The sequence below is a fragment of the Chionomys nivalis genome, chromosome 4, assembly GCF_950005125.1.
Source record: "Chionomys nivalis chromosome 4, mChiNiv1.1, whole genome shotgun sequence".
NCBI lineage: Eukaryota > Metazoa > Chordata > Mammalia > Rodentia > Cricetidae > Chionomys > Chionomys nivalis.
In genome coordinates this window covers 14714504-14738475 of record NC_080089.1, presented here as the reverse complement: position 1 = coordinate 14738475, position 23972 = coordinate 14714504, and the positions used below count along the sequence as shown (strand labels likewise).

The 23972-nt window shown below is 41.7% G+C and overlaps 1 protein-coding gene across 1 annotated transcript; it reads left to right on the top strand.

Moving 5' to 3' along the window:
* The first annotated feature begins 13359 nt into the window (after positions 1-13359).
* LOC130872646 (lysine-specific demethylase 4D-like) lies at positions 13360-14646 on the top strand. The gene has a single exon (XM_057766814.1). It carries the CDS (start codon positions 13360-13362, stop codon positions 14644-14646), a length of 1287 nt encoding a protein of 428 aa, XP_057622797.1.
* The last annotated feature ends 9326 nt before the right edge of the window (positions 14647-23972 follow it).

The following is a 23972-nucleotide window of genomic DNA, read 5'->3' as shown; positions in this document are numbered from 1 at the left end:
ACTCTTTTTAATAAAACCTTCTACCATTTCCTCAATAGCATATGTTAATCTATGGTTTATTTCTGAGATTGGGGGAATGTTAATCTGTGTATTTCATTGCTGTAACAAATCATGTCCCCACAAACTCATTGTTAATGCTAGCCACATATAGTTTTATATCCCTTTCTGTCCTACTGGTCCTATATGTTTGACCCATCTCACAATCTGCTTTACCTGAGAAAAAGTTCCAGTCCGTAAGAACTGAACACTCACATCCTAGATTGGCCAGTTTGGATGCCAAGTTTCTGAAATTAGTGTTACATCCGAACCTGTGTCTACCACTCCTTCAATGACAAAGTCATTTATTCATATTTTTAATTTTGGTCTTTGTTTATTTCTAGAAGTTTACCAAAATACTCACATTATGGTTTCTCCTGAATTTTTTGTTCTCTTTTCTGTAGCTGTTCTATTACCCACAGCAGTATGGTTTCTTACAATAGCCATCAGGTCCTTTAATTGCTCTGGGAAGGAGTTACCTCTACAATGGCAGGAAATGACTGAACTGTATTTGGCATAAGGGCCTGAAAGAGGGCCCCTCAAAAAGTTTCCCAATGGCAAATGATTACCATGAATGTTCCCTGTTGACCTACATTCATTAGTCCAATGCCTGCCTTTGCCACACCTTCCATATAATCCAGAAGTGAGGGGTGTTTCCGAATAGATTAGTCTTAGAAAAAAAAAACATTCTGCCAGGCGGTGGTGGCGCACGCCTTTAATCCCAGCACTCGGGAGGCAGAGGCAGGCGGATCTCTGGGAGTTCGAGGCCAGCCTGGTCTACAAGAGCTAGTTCCAGGACAGGAACCAAAAAGCTACGGAGAAACCCTGTCTTGAAAATCAATCAATCAATAAATAAATAAATAAAATAAAAAAATATAAAAAAACATTCTTTCTAGGAACACCCTGCCTATAATCCCTTTTAGAGTGACCTTGTTTACAACAAATATAACATTTGACATTTCGACATTTCCTCAAACCTCTGAAATCACCCCTCCTATCCATGGATCAACAACATGTTCATGCGTTTATATAGTAGTTGTATCTCAGATCTGTTTTTCCAAGGTGCTGATCTTACCTTTAATGGCCTAATTATGTTTTTGCCCAGAGAATTGGCATTTACAAAAGTCAGAGATTCCATTATTTGTCTAACTTCTGAATTTGGTATCATTTTATTTACTGCTGAAGTCAGTCTTTTTAAGAAATTCATAAAGGCTTCCTTTAGCCCCTGCATAACTTTAGTAAATGACTCAACTTTCTTTCCTGTTTCTCCAATTCTCTCACAAGAATCCAAACAAGTGTACAGCACTAACCATTGTGTGATCATCATTTAGAGCCTACCTTTTGACAATATGTAGTATCCTTCTCCTATGGTGAGATGTTAGGAATTTCCCTCCCTCTAGCTTTAGTCCATTTTTCAATAATCTTAGTCTGTTCTCTGAACCAGGCACTCTATTGTTTTTATGTACTAGTCTCTAAAAATCCATTAACCATATCTTTCTAGGAATTAGGAATAACTCTAATAGAAACTGACCGCCAGTTTAACATTTGGTTCATAAAAAGTGAAGGCATGACATGTGAGACTATTGCTTCCTTGAAATAGGGTAATAAAAAACACAATCTGAGGGAATTCTAGATTTGGAAAACAAGCAGGAACTACAGAGACAAGTATAACCAACAAAATAGAAGAGATAGAAAAAAGAATCTCAGTTGCTGAAGATACTATATAGAAAATAGACTCATTGTTCAAAGAAAACATTAAATCTAAAAAATTCTTAACACAAAACAAACAGGAAATCTGGGACACCGTGAAAAGACAAAACCTAAGAATAATAGGGGTAGAAGAAGGAGAAGAACTCCTGCTCAAAGGCACAGAAGGTATATTCAACAAAATCATAGTAGAAACCTTTCCCAACCTAAAGAAGTATATCCCCATGAAGGTATAAGAAGCTTACAGAACACCAAAAAGACTAGATCAAAAAGAAAATCACCTGGTTATATAATAATCAAAGCACAAATCATACAGAATAAGAAAAAATAATAAGAGCTTCAAAGGAAAAAGTCACATAACATATCAAGTTAAACCTATCAGAATAGCACGACTTCTCGATGGAAACCATGAAAGCCAGATGGTCTTGGATAGATGTGCTGCAGACACCAAGAGACCACGGATGCAAGCCCAGACTATTATACCCAGCAAAGCTTTCAATAACCATCAATGGAGAAAACAAGATATTCCATTTCAAAAACAGATTTAAACAATTTTTATCCAAAAACCCAGGCCTGCAGAAAGTGCTAGAAGGAAACCCCAACCCAAGGAATCTAACTGCACCTAAAAAACACAGGCAACTGATTACCCCACAAGAGCATAACCCAAATAAGGGAAACACACAAACATTACTACTGAAAAATAATTGAAGTTAACAAAAACTGGTCATTAATATCAATGGAATCAAGTTACCTATAAAAAGACAAAGATTAAGAGAATGGCTATGAAAACAGGATCCAGCCTTCTGCTGTATACACAAAACACACCTCAACCTCAATATCAGATACTACCTCATAGTAAAGGGTTGGGAAAAGGTTTTCCAATCATATTGACCTTAGAAACAAGTGGGTGTGGCTATCCTAATAAACAACAAAATTGATTTCAAACTAAAATCATTCAGAAGAGATAGAGAAGAGCATTTTATACTCATAACAGAAACTGTTTGTTCATCAAGATGTAGTTTCAATCCTGAATATCTAATGCCCCTACTACAAGAGCCCACATATGTAAAAGAAACATTATTAAAACTTAAATTGCATATCAAACCCCACACGCTAATAGGAGAAGACTTCAACACTCTACTCTTGCCAATGGACAAGTCAACTAGATAGAAACTTAACAGAGAAATAAGAGACATAACAGATGTCACAAATCAAATGGACTTAGCAGACATCTATAGAACATTTCACCCAAACACAAAAGAATATACCTTCTTCTCAACACTTCATGGAACCTTCTCTAAAATTGATCACATACTTGGTAACAAAGCAAAATTTCACAGGTAGAAAAAAATTGGAGGCCGGGTGGTGGTGGCGCATGCCTTTAATCCCAGCACTTGGGAGGCAGAGGCAGGTGGATCTCTGTGAGTTCGAGACCAGCCTGGTCTACAAAAGCTAGTTCCAGGACAGGCTCCAAAACCACAGAGAAACCCTGTCTCAAAAAAAAACCAAAAAAAAAAAAAAGAAAAAGAAAAAAGAAAAAAGTTGGAGTAACCTCCTGTGTCTTATCAGATCACCATAGGTTTAAGTTAGAATTTAACAACAATACTACTCTCAGAAAGCCTACAAACTCATGGAAATTGAACAGTGAACTACTGAACCATCCCTGTGTCAAGGAAGAAAGAAAGAAAGAAATTAAAGACTTTCCTGAATTCAACGAAAATGAGGGCACAACGTATCCAAGCTATGGGACACTATGAAAGTAGTGCTAAGAGGAAAGTTCTTAGCACTAACTACCCACATAAAGAAAACAGAGAAAGTTCCCATTAGTGAGTTAATAGCACGCCTGAAAGCTCTAGAACAAAAAGAAGCAGATTCACCCAGGAGGAGTAGAAGACAGGAAATAACCAAATAGAGGGTTCCTATCAACAAAAAAGAAAGAAAACAATACAAAGAATCAATGTAACAAAGAGTTGTTCTTTGAGACAATCAACAAGATAGACAAACCCTTATCCAAACAAATCCAAAGTCAGAGAGAGAACATCCAAATTAACAAAATCAGAATGAAAAGAGGGGCAAAAGAACAAACAATGAGGAAGTTCAGAGAATCATGAAGTCACATTACAAAAACCTGTATTCCACAAAAATGGAAAAATGGAAAAAAATGGACAATTTTTTAAGATAGATACCATATACCAAAATTAAGTCAAGACCAGGTGAGCAATTTAAATAGACCTATAAATGCAAGGAATTAGAAGCTGTCATCAACTCCCCCCCCCCAAAAAAAAAAAACAACCCAGGGCTGGATGGCTTTAGTGCAGAATTCTACCAGAACTTTCAAGAAGAGCTAGTATCCCTCAGAATAGAAACAGAAAAAGCATTGCCAAACACTTTGCATGAGACTATAGTTACCCTGATACCAAAACCACACAAATAACCAAGAAAGAGAATTACAGACCAATCTCATTCATGAACAAGGATACAAAAATACTCAATAAAATATTATCAAACTGAATCCAAGAACACACCAAAAAAATCATTCACCATAATCAGGTTGGTTAAATCCCGGAGATGCAGGGCTGGTTAAGCATACGAAATCTATCAATGTAATCCATCAAATACATAAACTGAGAGGTCATATCAACATTGTAAAAATAGCAATCCTACCAAAAGCAATCTATAGATTCAATGCAATCCTCATCAAAATCCCAACACAATTATTCACAGACCTTGAAAGAACAATAATCAACTTGATATGGAAAACCAAAAAACTCAGCATTGCCAAAACAGTCCTGTACAATAAAGGAACTTCCAAAGACATCACCATCCCTGACATCAAGCTCTATTACAGAGCTATAATAATGAAAACAGCTTGGTATTGGCATAAAATCTGAGAGGTTGACCAGGGAAATCGAATTGAAGACACAGATATTAATCCATATGCCTATGAACACCTGATTTTTTTTTTTTTTTGGATTTTCGAGACAGGGTTTCTCCGTAGCTTTTTGGTTCCTGTCCTGGAACTAGCTCTTGTAGACCAGGCTGGCCTCGAACTCACAGAGATCCGCCTGCCTCTGCCTCCCGAGTGCTGGGATTAAAGGTGTGCGCCACCACCGCCCGGCTCTGAACACCTGATTTTTGACAAAGAAGCTAAAATTATACAATGGAAAAAAAATCTTCAACAAATGGTGCTGGCATAACTGGATGCAGAAAAATGAAAATAGATCCATATCTATCCCCATGCACAAAACTGACGTCCAAATGGATTAAAGACCTCAATATAAATCCAACCACACTGAATCTGAAAGGAGAGAAAATGGAACGTAGTTTCAGTGCATGGGCACAGGAGACCACTCCCCAATTATAACATCAGTAGCACAGACACTGAGAGCAACAATAAATAAATGGGACCCCTGAAACTGAGAAGCCTCTGTAAATCAAAAGACACAGTCAATAAGACAAAAAGGTAGCCTACTGAATGGGAAAAGATCTGCACCAACCCCACATCAGACAAAGGACTAATCTCCAAAACATATAAAGAACTCAAGAAATTAGACATTAAAATTCAAAATAAACCAATTTTAAAAAGGGGTACAGAACTAAAGAGAGTAGTCTCAACAGAAAAATCACAAATGGCCAAAAAATACTTAAGGAAATGTTCAACATCCTTAGCCATCAGGAAAATGAAAATCAAAAGAACTCTGAGATATCATCTTAAAACATTTGGAATGGCTAAGATCAAAAACAATAATGATAGCTTATGCTGGAGAGAATGTGGAGTAAGGGAAATATTCATCCATTGCTCGTGGGAATGCACCACTTTTGAACAACCACTTTGGAAATCAGGATGGTAGTTTCTCAGAAAATTGGGAATCAACCTACCTCATGATCCAGCATTACCACTGTTGGGCTTATACCTAAAAGATTCTCAATCATATTACAAAAGCATTTGTTTAACTATTTTCATAGCAGCATAATTTGCAATAGCTAGAACCTGGAAACAGCTTAAATGCCCCTCAACCAAAGAATGGATAAAGAAAATTTGGCACATTTACACATTAGAGTACCACTCAGCGCTAAAAAACAATGACATCTTGAATTTTGCATACAAATGGATGGAATTAGAAAACATTATCCTGAGTGAGATAATCCAGACCCAAAAAATGAATACAATATGTATTCACTCATAAATGGATACTAGCTATAAACAAAGGATATTGAGCTTATAGCTCATGATCCTAGAGATCATGTAATCTAAGTAATAAGGTGAACCCCCAAAATGTATATACAATCATATTTTATAATCTAGTTCTCCTTTGGTATTAGAAACATAATTTATCACAATCCTATATATGTTCTTTATGGAATAATGGTATAAATGTATAATTTATAGATATTTGTCGATAAAATAAAAATAAGTTTTATGAAAAAAGAAAAATGTACATTGATCCACCTGGAAATTGGAAACAAACAAGATTTCCTGACAAAATTGGGAGCATGATGTTCAGGTGAGAATTGAGGGTAGAAGGAGAGCAGGAGGAAAGAAGAAGAGGATTGAGGAAAACCTGAGGGAATGGGATAGTCGAGATGTAGGAAAGACAGAGATGAGAGCAAGGAAAGAGATATCTTGATTGAGAGAGCCATTATAGGATTAGCAGAAACCTGGCTTTAGAGAAATTCCCAGGAATCCCCAAGGATGACCCCGAACTAAGACCCTAAACAAAAGAGGAGATGGGGGCTGATCTTGACTTGCTCTGTAGTCAGGCTGATAAATATCTTAAATACCACCATAGAACCTTCATCCAGCAACTGATGGAAAGTGAGGCAGAGACCCACATCGGAGCACTGAGCTGAGCTCCCAATGTCCAGTTGAAGAGTGGGAGGATGAGAATATGAGCAAAGAGGTCAAGACCATGATGGGGACACCCCCTGAAACAGTCCACCTGAGCTAATGGAGCTCACCAACTCCAGCCGGCCCATGAAGGAATAAGCATAGGTCCAAACTAGTGCTTCTGAATGTGGCTGACAGTTGCATGGCTGGGGCAGATTGAGAGGCCACTGACAGTGGCACCAGAATTTATCCATATTGAATGTACTGGGTTTTTGGGAACCTATTCTTTTTGGATGGATACCTTGCTCAACCTAGATATAGTAGGGATGGCCTTGGACCTTCCACAAAGCAATGTGTCTTGCCCTCTGTGAGGATTGGATAGGGGTAGAGTGGAAGGGACTCTGGAGAGAACGGGAGGAGGAGAGGGAGAGGGAACTTGGATTGGTATTTTTTATCAATCTAATAAATAAAAATAAATAATAGAAAATTAAAATATTCTTCCTTTCTTAAAAATTAGAAAAAATATATATTATTATAAGTGAAAGTGGGAGCTGTTAACAAACCAATACCTCGGGAGAAGTGTCCCGGTCCCATATGAGAAAGAGGTCAACATGACAGCAAGTCTTGCTTGTGGGTCACAGACGAACAAGAAGAGGTACACGTCCTGTGACATCCAGTGGGTCTGGAGGGCTGCACCAGTGTCAGCAGGGAGGTCAGTTGTCACAATGGGAGGAATTATCAGATCTTTTGAGATCTGAGCCTTTCTGTATGGAGCCCAAGTTGTCTCCAAGTTCAGGAGAGGTGTGGTCTCCTGGTGTTCCTCCTACTGTTGGGGCAGAGTGAACAGATGGGGGCACAGGTCCCACTCCCTGGCCTGGGAAGCTAAAATCTTCCCTTTCCCTCCTGCATGGAGATTGTTTTGGGGCCACTATCAAGATTCTGGTCATAGAAAATGACCTGATACTCCCCATTACAACTATACACCCAGTTTCTAGCTTCTGGAAATCTAGAGAGCCCTTTTGATGGTTGACTTCTCTTTTCCACTCTGACAGCGTTTCCCAGGCAGGTATCCCAAGCTGGGCTCAAATGTGTTACATGAGCCAGGGCACAACCTTGAACTCCCGCTTCTACCTCATCAGAGTTTGAATGGCAGAAAAGGAACACCACACCTGGTTTATGTCGTTCTAACGTTCAAAACTAAGCTCTGTGCAACCGATGGGCATCCTCAGACCACGCTGCAGTTTATTTTACCTCTGCATGCACAAACATCTTCTTTTCCCTGTGATACCAATCCATCCCTCTCCCTATGCAAAGCTGGGCATCTTTATATTCAGTTCAACAGGACACTCTTCTTTCCTGTCTTTTCCCTTTACCTCATACTATTTTACACTCTCTGATAATTTCACCATATTGGGATCTATTAAAAATATTCTGCCTCCTGCAGTCTTGTGTTTGATTGTTTCCAAACAAAGTGCTTACACTGTTGGGTTTTAGTTGTTGTGGGGTAGGTAGCCACCAGGGAAGACCACAGCGACATGGGGTTAAGGCCATAATAAGTTTTTCTTTGCCGCTTGGCTACTACATTGACTATTCAGAATCCCAGGAGAGCCACGAGCCTTTTCTTAGGGTGAGCTTTCAATCGGAAAAAGCATGTTCTGAGTTGACATACTTCAGTTAACAAGATCTTTTAGTGAAGCACAACTACAGAATTCAAAAAGCAAGATTAGTTAGTTTATTTAGAGCCCGTCTAGAACTTATGGACTGTGAGGACTTAGGTCTTTGTTTTCATTTCGGTAGGTGGTAATGTCTACTTGCTGGGTTTACATCCTGACTGGTGCTTCCATCCTAGAGTCAGCTGTGCTAAGATCTGGAAGTTGTTTTATTCTCCACTGACCTTAGTGAATCAAGAGGCCCAAGTCTGAGGATCACTGTGTCTTGACGAGCTGCAGTTGGCCCTAAGCCCCATAACTGTGCAAAACTGAGGCATAATTTGCCATACGGATTAGGATGAGATCCCCAATGTTAATCCAATCAAGTGAGAATTAGAAGCCCAGTGGGCACCACTATCAGAGCAGTCAAGGGACCAAGAGAACAGAGACCGCTATCAATCACCTGATTTATGTCTTTGTTTTGTTTTCTTTTTGAAGTTTTTTTTTCCAGTCATAGCAAGGTGTTTTCTCATTATTCATGCTAAATTAGCATAGAAACCACAGGTGTCTCCCAAAGAGGCCCATAGACCCTTTTCTCATGAGCAGTAGGTCTAATTACTCTCCAATTCTGCAGGACCAGTTCAGCAAGGGAATCTACTGCTGCTTTAATTCAGAAGCAGAGACTTCTAGTACCTCTCAAGCCTGATCAACCTGTCTACTGAGTTTGGAAAGCATCAGAAGAGGCACGCTGAGTCAAACCTTGTACCTGCCCACTAAGTGGTCTCAGAGGTCTGGGAATATCGCTATTGATCAGATGAGTTAATGCGCCAAGTAGATTCGCAGATTCGCAGATTACCTGCTAATCAGGGAAGTGCCTAAATTAAAGGCATTGGCTATTAGACAAGTTTCAGCCCCTCGAAGCTCTCTAACATGAATTTAGACTGTCCCCACTTACCAGGTGGTTTGTCAATCAATGTGGTGACCGTGTGGTCAGTTCTCATCACTACGGAGTGGGAGCCTGTGAGTCTCAACATGACCAGCCATCCTGGCCAGTGGATTCTTGAGAGTGTGAGATACTTCAGACTTTGCTGAGATGCTACTGTGTCTTCAGAAATGTGTCTGCTTAAGCCTAACAAGATATAGAATAGTTGACTCGTTTTTACAATGAGTCACTCTGTTGGGCCCTAAAGCCCCACCAAGGAGGAGGTCACCCCAAGAGACACTCTCAGCACAGCTGATGCAATAGAAAGAGGAATTTTTATTTTGCTGCCACGGCAGAGGCCCCTCAGCCTTGAGAGGAAAAGGACCCCTGCTTTGTCTATTACAGGCTCTTTTAAAGGAAAAAACCCAGAAAATCAGGGAGGGGGTAGTAGAGAATCAAAAGGGAGAGTCCAGAAATCATTTGTCAACTATTTTGACTAGTTCATTTAATGGTCAGCTAACTCTAATTGATCAATGCTATGGCGGTTGCTGGTATGGTTGAACAAGGAGGAACACTTGCAGGTTATCTACAGGTGGTCTCACCCCAGTTCCAGAGTCTGGGTCTATTGAAGAAAGACTACAAAGAGGATGGAAAGTACTCAAAGCTCCAGTGCACGTGTGGTTGGTTACCAGGGTCCTGGTTCCCAGGAAGGGGGGTGCAGTAATGCTGAGGTGCCCCAAAGACTCTCAATTGCAAAGGGAATACTGAAATAAAATTAAGCTAAACAAGTTTCAACTGACAATGTCTATGTCAGAATTTAAAGCCAAATCAAAACATAGGTCAAAAGAAACAGACAGACAATGATCCCCATGTGGGAAAAGCACTCCTTAGATTAACGGAATCTGAGCTGGGCATGGTATCACACGCCTTTAATCCCAGCACTCCAGAGGAGAGGCAGGCAGAGCTCTGTGAGCTCTAGGCCAAATGGCTTTTTCCCTGTTGGTTGTTACTCACGCCTTTAATCCCAGCATTTGGGAGGAAGAAGTGGGCAGATCTCTGGGATCAAAGCCAGCCTTGTCTATAGGGTGAGATCCAGGACAGCCATGGTTACACATAGCTACACGGGCTAAAATTACTGAACAATGGACTAAAGTTAGAGATAGGGAAATATCCCAACATTTAATTATTGGAAAAGAAGACTAAGCTACTACAGAAAGGTAAGCTCAATAGTGTGCTCAAAACTGATCCTCTGACATTTAAAATTTTGTACCTCAATTTTAATAAAAGTTTGATAATTTTTACATATACGAAAGGACATTTTTTTTTCATGATTTTTAGAGACAGGTTTATCCGCCTAACTATGGCTGTCCCAGAACTCACCCTGCAGACCAGGCTGGCCTTGATCTCAGAGATCTGCTCACTTCCACCTCCTAAATCCTGGGATTAAAGGCTTGAGCCACAACCACATGGCAAAAAGACATTTGCTTTATTGGTTTTGTGGTGGTTTCAGGTTAACGACTTATCATTGTCTGGTTAGTCACTCGTTGGGGCATTGCTCAGTTTCTTGTCTGGATCCAGTTCTGGGGTTGCAGTTTAACCACACAACAAAGCATTGTCCAGCAAGACCACAGACCTGTGTGCTTCTCTCTGTGTCTCACTCTTGCGAAGCTCTGTCATGTGTTTTTATTAGCTTTGAGAAATTTAAAATATTCTTAGAGATTCTGCAAAGAGTTGCCCTTAGCATGTTGCTCTTATCGCTTTCTTTCTTTAGCACACTGTAGTTTGCCATGTCTCATATTGGCATGATCTACTTTCAAAATGCATTGGGCGGGGCTAAGTGAGGGGTGTGGCCAGCGATAGGTGGGACCCTTAGTGGGTGGGCAAGCACTGAGTACCTCCCATCTTTCAAGCTATAAAAGAAAAGAGCTCAGGCGCCAACTTCAAAGCCAGTGGAGTCTCACAGGAGAAAGCAGCTATCTGGTCAGCTCTGTCTTCAGCCAAGCCTCCATTAGGTGCCGTGGGGTAAGTCATCTGTCTCTGTTCAACAACTTTCGGGTGTTCGTCCTTCTATGAAAATCACGAGTACCAAGGTTCATATGGTAGCGTGTCAGCTTTATCTGTGATTCATTGGTTTCCCCTTCTCATGTCGATGGCATTTAGGTCTCATTATTATGGGGCAACATTAATTTGGATTGTCCAGTGTCACAACGAGTTTTGTCAGTCAAGGGGTTGACTTGACAGCCCAGTTAGGTTTTTTTTTTTTTTTTTTTTTTTTTTTTTTTTTTTTTTTTGGTGGGGGGGATTCGAGACAGGGTTTCTCTGTAGCTTTGGTGCCGGTCCCGGAACTAGCTCTTGTAGACCAGGCTGGCCTCCAACTCCCAGAGATCCTCATGCCTCTGCCTCCCGAATGCTGGGATTAAAGGCGCGCGCCACCACTGCCAGGCTCCAGGTTAGTTCTTATCCCACATATAATGCCAACAGAAGGAAGGAGGCGGGTCTAAGCTTAACTAGCCATCCTGGATCACTTCTCTCTGGGATTGTTTAAGGCCAGAATCTGTCTAATGAAATTTTCATATTTTTAATTTTTAAACTGTATGGCCATTGGGATTAAATTTTCCTATTGTGTATCTTTTGGGGAGGAGGTCAATATGTTTCCTTTGGGGGTGGCGGTGTCACAGTCCTCCAAAGTGTTAGGCAGTGATTGGTCAGAGGGAACCCAGGGGTCTGGGACATCTCAAGCTACACATCCCAGGATCTTTTTGACCACCACATTCTTCCCTACTAAAAGGGATCTGAGACCCCTGGTGCTTCGAGGTCTGGTCTCTGAGGATCTTTCTGAGGCCTCCAGAAATATTTGGAAGTAACCAACTGAGAAGACTGCTGGGACATGGGTTTAAGCGAACCGCAGAAAGTCTTTATTAGACTGCCAGTGGCTACACTGGTGCCGGGGATCCAAGCGTAGATAGGTGCGAGCCTTTCTTAGGGTGACCTTGGAAAGACAAAAAACATGCTCTGGGTTGACATACATTTAGGAAGAACAGTTAGCCAGAAGTAGAACTCCAGAACTTAAAAAAAAAAAAGAAAAGAAAAATATGCAAGTTTAGTACATTCAAAGACGTTCCCAAAATGATGGCCATTTTTGTGGTTTGGGTAGGTGGTGCTGTGTGGGTACTGAATTCTCACAGCCTGCGTGGTACTTCCAGCATGGAGTCAGTCATGCTAAGGTCTGAGGCCTGTATCCTCCTCATCTTTTCAGAGAAGTCAGGTTTCCTCTCTGCTCACCTCTAGTGAGGTTAGGATTTTCTGTTCTGATGGTTGATTTGAAATCATAGTTTGTCATTTGCATTGTTTTCTTAGATTTTTAATTCATAAAGTTCCTTGAGTCAATGAGTACACAACCTATTTCCCATGTACTCAGGATGACTTTGAGTTCAGTTGGATCTGAGAACAACCTCGAACTCCAGAGTTTCTGCCGCCATCCCGCAAGTACCAGGGTTACAGTGATGTCACCATGGCACGCTCACTGTGAAACCTGGTTTCCACCTGAGTTCAAATAATGTGTCTCTTTACCAGTCTTTTGATTTGATCTTGAATTGTCTTTAGCTTGGTATTTTTTTTCTTTTAATTTTTTAATATTATTGAGCTCTACATTTTTCTCTGCTCTTCTCCCTTCCTCTCCCCTCTCCTTCAAGCCTCTCCCAAGGTCCCCATGCTCCCAATTTACTTAGGAGGTTTTTGTCTTTTTCTACTACCCATGTAGATTAGATTCATTTATTTCTCTTTTAGGGTCCTCATTGATGTCTAGGTTCTCTGGGACTGTAATTTTTTTGGCTGGGTTTCTTTACTTTATGTTTAAAAATCACTTATGAATGAGTACATGTGATAATTGTCTTCTGGGTCTGGGTTACCTCACTCAAAATGATGTTTTCTAGCTCCATCCAATTGTCTGCAAATTTCAAGATGTCCTTATTTTTTTTCCTGCTGTGTGGTAGTCCATAGTGTAAATGAATCACATTTTCCTATCCAGTTATGCCAGCACTATTTGTTAAATATGCTTTCTTTTTTCCATTTGATATATTTTTACCAAAGGACAGACTTGAGAGTGCAGAAAACACTCAAGGAAGACAGGGAGACAAGAGAAGACGGACAGACAGAGAGACATACAGACAGTCTGACTGATCCTTCCAGAAAAGCCCAAGATCTTGGCTACAGTAGCCATGTCTTCTGAGCACCGAGACCCCCAGAGCACAGGCAGCACCATCATGACCTTCTGCCCAACCATGAGCGAATTTTCAGATTTCAGCAAGTATATAGCCTACATGGAATCCCAGGGGGCACACCGAGCTGGACTGGCCAAGGTCATCCCCCCCAAGGAGTGGAGAGCCCGGCAGTCCTATGAGGACGTCAGTGACATGGTAATAGGCACTCCCCTGCAGCAAGTGGTGTCTGGCCAGGCAGGTGTGTTCACTCAATTCCATAAGAAGAAGAAAGCCATGACAGTGGGGCAGTACCGTGACCTGGCCAACAGCAAAAAATACCGGACCCCGCCACATGTGAATTTTGAAGATCTGGAGAGAAAATACTGGAAGAATAGGTACTTTGGGTCGCCAATTTACGGTGCAGATGTCAGCGGCTCCCTGTTTGACGAGAACACTCAACATTGGAACGTGGGACACCTGGGAAGCCTTTTGGACCTCTTGAAGCAGGAATGCGGCATTGTGATTGAGGGCGTCAACACGCCCTACCTGTACTTTGGCATGTGGAAGACCACCTTCGCGTGGCATACGGAGGACATGGACCTGTACAGCATCAATTATCTGCACTTTGGGCAGCCCAAGACGTGGTACGCGGTGCCCCCAGAGCATGGCCGACGCCTGGAGCACCTGGCCAGACAGCTGTTCCCGGGCAGCTCCCAGGGCTGCCAGGCCTTCATGAGGCACAAGGTGGCACTCATCTCCCCCACTGTGCTCAAGGAGAATGGCATTCCGTTTGCACGCATGACCCAGGAGGCTGGGGAATTTATGGTCACCTTTCCCTATGGCTATCACGCAGGCTTTAACCACAGCTTCAACTGCGCAGAGGCCATCAATTTCGCCACCCCGAGGTGGATCAACTATGGGAAGGTAGCGACTCAGTGCAGCTGTGGGGAGGCCAGGGTGAGCTTCCCAGTGGATATATTTGTGCGGATCCTGCATCCTGAGAGCTTTGAGCTGATTAGTTCTGAGCGTCAGGAAACTGTGGACTCCCTGGAGGTCACCTCACGCCCCGGGCAGGAACTGACCCTTGGGGCCTACACACAGGTTCAGGGGACATCTACTCTGGCCTATAGGCGTTCCCATCTGGGACCGCTCAAGAGGCTGGGAGGCAGAGCCCGCAACAGCTGTCCTTACAGTAAGGTTCGCTCTAGGTACCCACGTCTTTCAGCGCCTCAAATCCATTGTGACGGTGAGAAGATGCCTCGAGCAAGCTACTGCCGCCTCTGTGATCCCTGTGAATGCTGCTGATGCGAAAGCCATGGACCATTCCCAACATTCACAGGCCTGTGGGATCTTGGCTCAGAGCCCCAAATGTCCCTGCCACTCACGAAGATGGATTTGAAATAAGCAGACACAGGTTCACAGGTCTCCTGAGGCCACCAGCAGAAATTTTTAGTTATCTGACAATTGAGCCTTCACATGACCATTGATTTGAACCTCCCACAAGTTGGATTCCACAGGAAGAGAAAACAGTTTCGGGGCACCCAACATGGTTCGAACATGTTTGCCTTTGCCTGAGACGGGCTCACATGACAATATCTTCAGAACACCGTGGTCATATCTGCATCAGAACATCTGGAAGGACCTTCAAGTGACCTCCAGATGAGCGTGCTGACTGTTGACTAGATCCTGGCCTAGAAGGGGGGCGGGAGGACAGACAGATGGAGGATGCTCCCTCCTGTATTTTCCCGGCATTTACTTGTAATTCTGCTGTTCTGGGCTAATTGTCTCATGGTCTCAGGGGCTGCTAGAGAGACTGCAGCGTGGGAGGTTAGCACAAGGGGAGGGGCTCCATCCCCGGGGTTTTAAGTGATGTGTTGTCCAGACCAGGTTGACTCTGCTCCTTCTTGTTAGTCACTCCCTACCTGTGCTCTGTAAGCAGGCCCAATAAAGATGTTAGTTGTCCCGACTGAAGTGTGCTGGATCCTTTGGTTTGTGTTTGGGATGCTACAATGGAGGGTGGAGGTTATGTCTCCCCAGGGCAGGATTTCTTCTTCCCTGCCCCCTCAAGCTCCAGGGTGCTGTGAACCAGATCTGCCTTCACTTGGACCAGCACTGGGTGGAGCTGAGACTCTGAGACTCATTCCCAGTACCACCTGTGTGGGGGTTTTGTTCCTTCTCCCTGTTGGCTCAGTTGGAGAGGGGTGAGGGAGACAGAGTCAGATGAGTTTCCCAGTGAACAGAGTCCAGAGACTAGTTTAGAGGTGCAGAGTTGATGTATTGTGTATCTTCACTAGTTTACATGCGTGCGTTACCCAATCAGTGAAGGTCATATCAGGTTGTGGTCCCCTCAACCTGAATGACACACAGTTTGTCTATGTGTACAGAAGACAGTATTCCAGGCATGGCACATGCAACACCCTGGAGTTTGGCACCAAATTAGAAGGCCTCCAGTTAGCTATGACTCCATTATTAGTTCAGGATCAGAGTCACACCAAGATCAGTGGTCTTCATGGACAATGCTTTGTTTTATGGTTACACTATCACTCCAGAACCGGATACAGACAAGAAACTGAGCAATGTCCCCAAAGAGTGAATAACCATACAATGATAATTCTTTAAACTGCAACCAACACGAAACGAATAATTTAAATAACTTTTTGCCAGGTGGTTTGGCTTACACCTTTAATACCAGCACTTGGCAGGCAGAAATGGACCAATCTCTGAGATCTAGGCCAGCCTGGTCTACAGAGTGTGTTCTAGGACAGCCGTAGTTACACGTACAAACCTTGTCTCAAAGTCATCAGGAAAAAACTCTTTTCATATGCATAAAATATTCTCAAATTTATAGGATAGTGAGGCACAAAAATTTTATATGTCAGAGGATTAGTATTTAGCACAGTTTGGTCACTAGTTTTGGCCACAATAAATTAAACTTAAAGGTAACATTAAGAACAGTAAAGCAATCAGGTCTTGGTCTCACATACCTTTAATCCCAACACTTGGAAGGCAGAGATTGAGTCAGGAGGAACTCTGTGAGTTTGAGGCCACCCAGGGCTATTAGACAGAAATTCCCTGTCTCAAAAAACCAAAAACAAACAATCAACCAACCAACCAAACAAACAAACAGAAAAGGGAAAGTAATCCTATATGGTATGTCACTTGGTTTCTCTTCCTGGTCAATTTTGGAAAATTCCTTCTGGAAAATGACTGGTGGTTTCTAAGATTCATTGCCAGCCTGAAACTATAGAGATCTTTATACATTGTAGCTGTCTGGACATTCATCTAATACATGTTCTTGCCCTAACTATGATTTGTTCCCATCATCTTGGTAAGGAAGGGTTTTCTCTCTGTGCTGGTCCCTACTGTTGTTAGGCTTCTGGTGAGATTGTTTCATTTTACTCCTCTGTGTTTTGTTTCTCTAATTTTACATTGGTATTAATTCACCAGGTTCCTCGAGTTAAATGACTAACTATTTCTTTTGTGTCAGAGAGGACCTGGAACACATTCAGAGGATAGATGGACCTTGAACACCTGATGCTCCAGCCTCCTCCTCCCAAGTCATTAGGTTTCACGAGAATTCAATCTTCTTCTTTGTTTTTTGTTTCCTTCCAGAACATAGATGTTCGAAGAATGATGGGGATAGAAAAGAAGAATTTCAGATCAAAGGCACAGAAATGATATTCAAAAAATCATAGAAGAAAATATTCCCAGCATAAAGTAGGACATGCCTACGAAGATACAAGAAATGTACAGGATACCAAGTACACTGGAGCAAAAAAAAAAATGCTGAAAGACACTGTCGTGTGAGAATTAAAATCCTTATGCTTTTACATCAACTGTGTTGTTAGAGTGGTCTCTCGGGTGACTCTTGCTCCGTGATTGAACTTCAGGGTGCGTCAGAACCTATTTCCTCTGATGGGATGCCATGCTCAGCCTTGATGAAGGGGAGAGGACCTTGGTCCTGCCTCAACTTCATACACCATGTGGGCTTTACCCTTTCTAAATGGAGATGGAGGAGGAGTGGATTGGGGTCAGACAGAGAGGAGATTGTGGGGGAGAGGAGAGCAGGAAGGGGAAACTGTGCTTGGTAGGTAAAATAAATTTTAAAACTTAATTTAAAAAATGAGTCAGCAACAACTACAAAAGGTTTAGTTAGTAAATGTTCTTAAATATTGGGCAGATATCCAGCCCCAAACTTCAAATTTCAAAACATGCTCCAATCTTTCAGTCTATGGCTTTACATACAAACATTAAGGCAGTAGTTGATTAAAGAACAGTCATTAAAAATTCTCTCTGAGTCACAACTGTCTCAACAAATGAAAAGTTCAGATGGGCAGTGATGTTCAGGGTCCGTTGGTGCCAGGGATGAGGATAGCCCTGGGAGCAATTCCTGGGCTCACTCAGGGAATGTGGCATGGTCTCAAGACGTAGTGACTGAATCAAGGCCCTCTGAAAATTGGGAGTGAAACCAGCACAGACCTCAACATCAACCAACAGTTGTCCAAATCACTGCAGCATGAATAATAAAAACCCAGAGAGAGAAATTGAAAACCCAATAAGAAACCAACAAAACCACTAGAGAAACCTTACATCTACCAAGGCTGCGTGACTGCAAACTAAACAGATTAAAACACTCTCTCCTCCCATTTTACATTTCCTCCAGTGCAGGGATTAAAGGTTTATGTCTCATTAGTGCTGGCATTAAAGGTTTATGTCTCATTAGTGCTGGGATTAAAGGTTTATGTCTCATTAGTGCTGAGATTAAAGGTGTGAGGAACCACCACCTGGATTTGTTTCTGCGTAGACTTTGTGGAGCCCAGGATGGCCTTGAACTCAAAGAGCTCCACCTGTCTTTTTCTCCCAAATCCAGATATTAAAGGCATGTGTCACCAAGACCTAACCTCTAGTGGCTTAGCCCTGCCCTTTTGATCTTTAAGCAAGCTTTATTTATTAACACATAAATAAAATATCACTACATTTTCACTTTTTTGTCTAAAATAAAAAGAAGGCTTTAACTAATATATGAAAAACTATGTAAGTAACTGCAATAACTATTTACAATATATACAGGCTATGAGTATGTCAATAATGTCTAGCCCATTTGCATTTAACAAATTCATAGAAATTACCCCATATCTAGACTCTCTTGGTGGTAGTAGTCTTGTAGTTAATTTACTTACTATCTAAACTCTCTTTCTGTATCTGGTAAACAAGGGAAACTATAAATATCAACTCCAGTGTTCAACTCCCTCAGAGCACCAAAAAGGAAGCAACATTAAGCAGGAAGTGCCAGCAAGCAATTTCTGTAAAATGTGAGAAATGACAGAAACAGCTGGCTGGCTAGAAGTCACCCAAAGTTCCTCTGCAACATTGGGACATCTCCATTTCATCCCACACGCCTAACATATCTGATAGACCATTCAGTGAAGCAGGACATTCTAAAGCACTGTCCCTCTTTGTCTTGGGAATGATTGGCAGTCACACCTTTTGTGTCTTGTTTGTTCAATTAGGACAGCATACTATCACCAGCCAAGACAAGGATGTTTTCTTGTGCAGTGGCTTACTTTTGCTTTGATTCCCCTGTCTTCTGTGAATAAATTGTTGCTGCCAGGAATAGGCATATCACATTTTCAAAAAATAGAGGAACTTAGGTTATTAAAACATCTTAAATGCCATATTCTGTAGATCTCTGAAATGTTTGAAGATGACCTGTCTATCTTCAATGTATCTTTGTTTGACCTTGAAAACATACCTAATGTGACTAAAAGTTCAATTATACTAGGTTATTGAATATTAACCTGTATTTCCTTGTTATTCTAATAAGTTTTAAGGACTGTAAGTTTGTATTACATTGTTAAATGAGTTATATACATATAATACATTGAACAAGAGTAGAAATATATGTACAGTATGTTTTTAAAGATTAATTTCTATAATAAAAAAATCATATATAATAAAACAAAACTCCAATCCAATGTGAAACATTAAAACTCGTAGTTGCTTTTTAAAAGCAGATTCAATAATCTACCATTTCTTATTATCATGTCTATATCCTCTCTTTTTTCTTTTCAGAGTGGATTCAAGAATCTACCCTTTTATCCTATCATATCTATATCCTCTTATTTCTTTTCAAAATAATAACCTTGACTATATTCTCCTTTGTTTAGCTTTTTCCTGACCATTATCCATAACAACTTGCAGCCAACACTCTAAACAATGACACACATTCATAATCCATTTAACAAACAAAGTTCACCCATCCCACTCTTGAGAATGTGGGCTTGTAATCTTAAATTAAATTAAATTACCTGCTCTCTGTGGGTGACTGTATCTCTAGGGGATCCTTAAAAGAAAAAAAAAAAAAAGAAGAAGAGGAAGACGAAGGGGGATTAACTGGTTTTATGGGATGATTGGTATTTGTGAATTACTGTTTATAGAAAATTGTATTGGTGCTGTTTCTTGTATATTGATATATTGAATATTGAATGTGAGTGTTCCTACCTCTATTTTTGTATGAGTATGCTTATAACTTTGTCTATATTTTATTGATACATCTACCATATTACAATGTACATTTCTACCTCTGATACTATGACATTGTTTACAGTTGAAGATCATTGTCTTCGTATATTGCAGAGTTATTTATTCTTTTAGTTTTCAAGTTAGATAGGTGTTGAGAATTATATGTTTGTCATATTTATTTTTAAGTAAATCAGGTCTTTTAGTTACATAGAGATTATATTTAGTATAGATAGTATGATCTTCAGCCTCTTCGAAGAGCTGTAGAAAATGGCCTTTAATCTAACCTAAAACTTCTGTGCCAACAAGACACAATTACTCCTGGCAACACCACTCTACTCTCGAGAGAACGTTGAGCACCAAAGACACTCCACTGGGAGCTTGTCTTCTTGGCAGAACTGGCCTTTGGGTTAAGAAAAGCCCATACCTCAACTTCTGACAAAGATACAGAATATCCCTAAGTGAATGAAACAGGATTGTCTTATCCTGCCAAGTCAGGGTAGGATAGTTCTAAGAATGGTATGTCAGTTATATTAGGCCTTAGCCAAAGTTGGTTGACTCAACATTGCAAACGAGACTTTGGGTGATTGCCCAGGTAGTCAGTTGTCTCTGTCAATTGTTGCACATTTTGGATATCTCTCGTTTGTTAAGTAATATTTATTCCCTTCTCAGATCTTTGACGGAGTTAAAGATTATATAATTGTAGTTACTCTCCATGTCTTTTTCTTGTTTTCTCTTTGAAGGTTGTTTTTTTTTTTTTTTTTTTTTTTTTTGCACCATGGCAAGGTGTTTTCTCATTATTCATGATGGATTAGCATAGACACCACAGGTGTCTCCCAAAGAGGCCCATATACCCTTTTCTCATGAGCAGTAGGTCTAATTACTCTCTAATTCTGCCAGACCCATTCAGCAAGGGAATCTACTGCTGTTTTAATTCAGAAGCAGAGACTTCTAATACCTCTCAAGCCTGATCAACCTGTCTACTGACTTTGGAATGCATCAGAAGAGGCACGCTAAGTCAAACCTTGAACCTGCCAACCAAGTGGTCTTATAGGTCTGGGAATATCGCTATTGTCCAGATTTGTTAATGCACAAAGCAGATTCATAGATTACCTGCTAATCAGGAGAGTGCCTAGATTAAAGGTGTTGGATATTAGACAACTTTCAGCCCCTTGAAGCTCTCTAACATTAACTTGGACTTTCCCCAGTCACCAGGAGGATTGTTAATGGGGTGACCGTCTGGTTAGTTCTCATCCCTATGGAGTATGGGAGCCTGTGAGTCTCAGCATGACCAGCCATCCTGGCCAGTGGTTTCTTGAGAGCATGAGATGCTTCATAATTTGCTGAAATGCTACTGTATGTTCAGAAATGTTTCTTCTTAAAGTCTACCAAGATATAGAATAGTTGAGTCATTTTTTCAATGAGTCACTCTGTTGGACCATAGAGTCCAGTTATCGAGGAGGTGTTGCCCCAAAAGACCATCTCTCACACCACAGCTGATGTAAAAACATGAGGATTTTATCAATTTTGTCCTGACAGGGTATTTTGGCATTAGAGACCAGAAAGATGCCCCAAATATCTGGTACAGGCTACTTTGAAAGGAAAAAACCCACAGAAGAAAGGGGTGTCTGGGGGTAGTTCTTTGATTGGCTTATTCAAAAGGACTGCTACCAAAATTGGCTGGAGAGTAGCTGCCAGATCAGATGAGGTAAGGGGGAAATATCTGAGGGTCACTTTGCCCCTTTCCCAGGGCCTGAGTCAAAACAGCAGTAACTGAGTCAACACCTAAGGGTTATCTTGCCCTATTCAGGGTGATAGAAAGTTCCCAACATCTGGGTACATGCATGTGTAGCTGTTAGGTCCTTGGTTGTCAAGGGGGAGGGGGCACTACTGCTGAGACTGAGAGGGCTCAGACGTGTCCTCAGAATTGTCTTAAAGTTTTACAACTCCAAAGGGAATACTGAAATAAAATTAAGCTAAACAAGTTTGGGCTGGCAATGGTAATGTCAGAATTCAAGGCCAAATCAAAACATACTTCAAAAGAAAGAGACATTTGAACCTTAGTGCAAAGCACACTTTAGAATAATGGAATCTTGGGCGGTGGAGGTGCACGCCTTTAATCCCAACACTCGAGAGGCAGAGGCAGGCAGATCTCTGTGAGTTCAAAGCCAGCCTGGTCTACAAGAGCTAGTTGTTCCAGGACAGGCTCCAAAGCCACAGAGAAACCCTGTCTTGAAAAACCAAAAAAAAAAAAAAAAAAAAGGAATCTTTTTTTTTCATTTTTTTATTCTTTTTTAATTAAAATTTCCAACTGCTCCCCGTTTCCCATTTCCCTCCCCCTCCTCCCACATATTGCCCCCTCCCCCCGTTCCCCTCCCCCTATACCCACTCCTCTTCTCCTCCCCCCAGTCCATTCCCCCTCCCTCTTGATACTGAAGAGCAGTCCAAATTCCCTGCCCTACAGGAAGACCAAGGTCCTCCCACTTCTATCTAGGTCCAGGAAGGTGAGCATCCAAACAGGCTAAGCTCCCACAAAGCCAGTTCATGTATTAGGATCGAAACCTAGTGCCATTGTCCTTGGCTTCTCATCAGCCTTCATTGTCCGCCATGTTCAGAGAGTCCAGTTTCAACCAATGCTTATTCAGTCCCAGTCCAGCTGGCCTTGTAGAGCTCCCAATAGATCAGTTCCACTGTCACAGTGGGTGGGTGCACGCCTCGTGGTCCTGATTTCCTTGCTCATGTTCTCCCTCCTTCTGCTCCTCATTTGGACCTTAAGAGCTCAGACCGTTGCTCCAAATTGGGTCTCTGTCTCTCTCTCGATCCATCGCCAGATGAAAGTTCCCGTGCCATTCTCCTTGGCCTCTCGTCAGCTCTCATTGTCCGCCACATTCAGAGAGTCCGGTTTTATCCCATGTTTTTTCAGTAGCAGTCCAGCTGGCCTTGGTGAGCTCCCAATAGATCGGCCCCACTGTCTCAGTGGTTGGGTGCACCCCTCATGGTCCTGACTTCTTTGTTCATGTTCTCTCTCCTTCTGTTCCTCATTATAACCTTGGGAGCTCAGTCCGGTGCTCCAGTGTGGGTCTCTGTCTCTATCTCCATCCATCGCTAGATGAAGGTTCTATGGCGATATGCAAGATATTCATCAGTATGATTATAGGATAGGTTCATTTCAGGTTCCCTATCCTCAGGTGCCCCAATGAACTAACTGGGGACATTGCCTGGGCATCTGGTAGCCATTCCAAGTTCAAGTCTCTTGCCAACCCTTAGGTGGCTCCCTTAACTAAGGTATGAGTTTCCCTGCTCCCCTATCCCACTTTCCTTTCCCCAATCACCCCGATTCCCCCAGTTCCCCTCATCCTCTCCTTCACACTTTTCTCTCCCCATCACCCCTCATCCCCATCCCACCCCACCCCCAAGATTCCAATTTTTTGCCCATCAATCTTGTCTATTTCCCATAGCTGGGAGGATATCTATATGTTTTTCCTTGGGTTTACCCTCTTGTTTAGCTTCTTTAGGATCACAAATTATAGACTCAGTGGCCCCTATCCATGGCTAGAAACCAATTATGAGTGAGTACATCCCATGATCTTCTTTTTGGGTCTGGGTTACCTCACTCAGGATCGTATTTTCTATTTCCATCCATTTGCATGCAAATTTGAGAAGTCATTGTTTTTTACCGCAGAGTAGTACTCTAATGTGTATATATTCCACACTTTCTTCATCCATTCTTCCATTGAAGGGCATCTAGGTTGCTTCCAGGTTCTGGCTATTACAAATAATGCTGCTATGAACATAGTTGGACAAATGCTTTTGTCATATGATAGGGCATCTCTTGGGTATATTCCCAAGAGTGCTATTGCTGGGTCCAGGGGTAGGTTGATCCCAATTTTTCTGAGAAACCGCCACACTGATTTCCAAAGTGGTTGCACAAGTTTGCAGTCCCACCAGCAATGGATGAGGGTACCCCTTTCTCCACAACCTCTCCAGCAAAGGCTATCCTTGGTGTTTTTGATTTTAGCCATTCTGACAGGTGTAAGATGATATCTCAAAGTTGTTTTGATTTGCATTTCTCTGATCGCTAAGGAGGTTGAGCATGACCTTAAGTATCTTTT

What these genes read in the sequence shown, in the direction of transcription:
- LOC130872646 (XM_057766814.1), top strand. Translation starts at nt 13,360, where the DNA reads ATGTCTTCTGAGCACCGAGACCCCCAGAGCACAGGCAGCACCATCATG.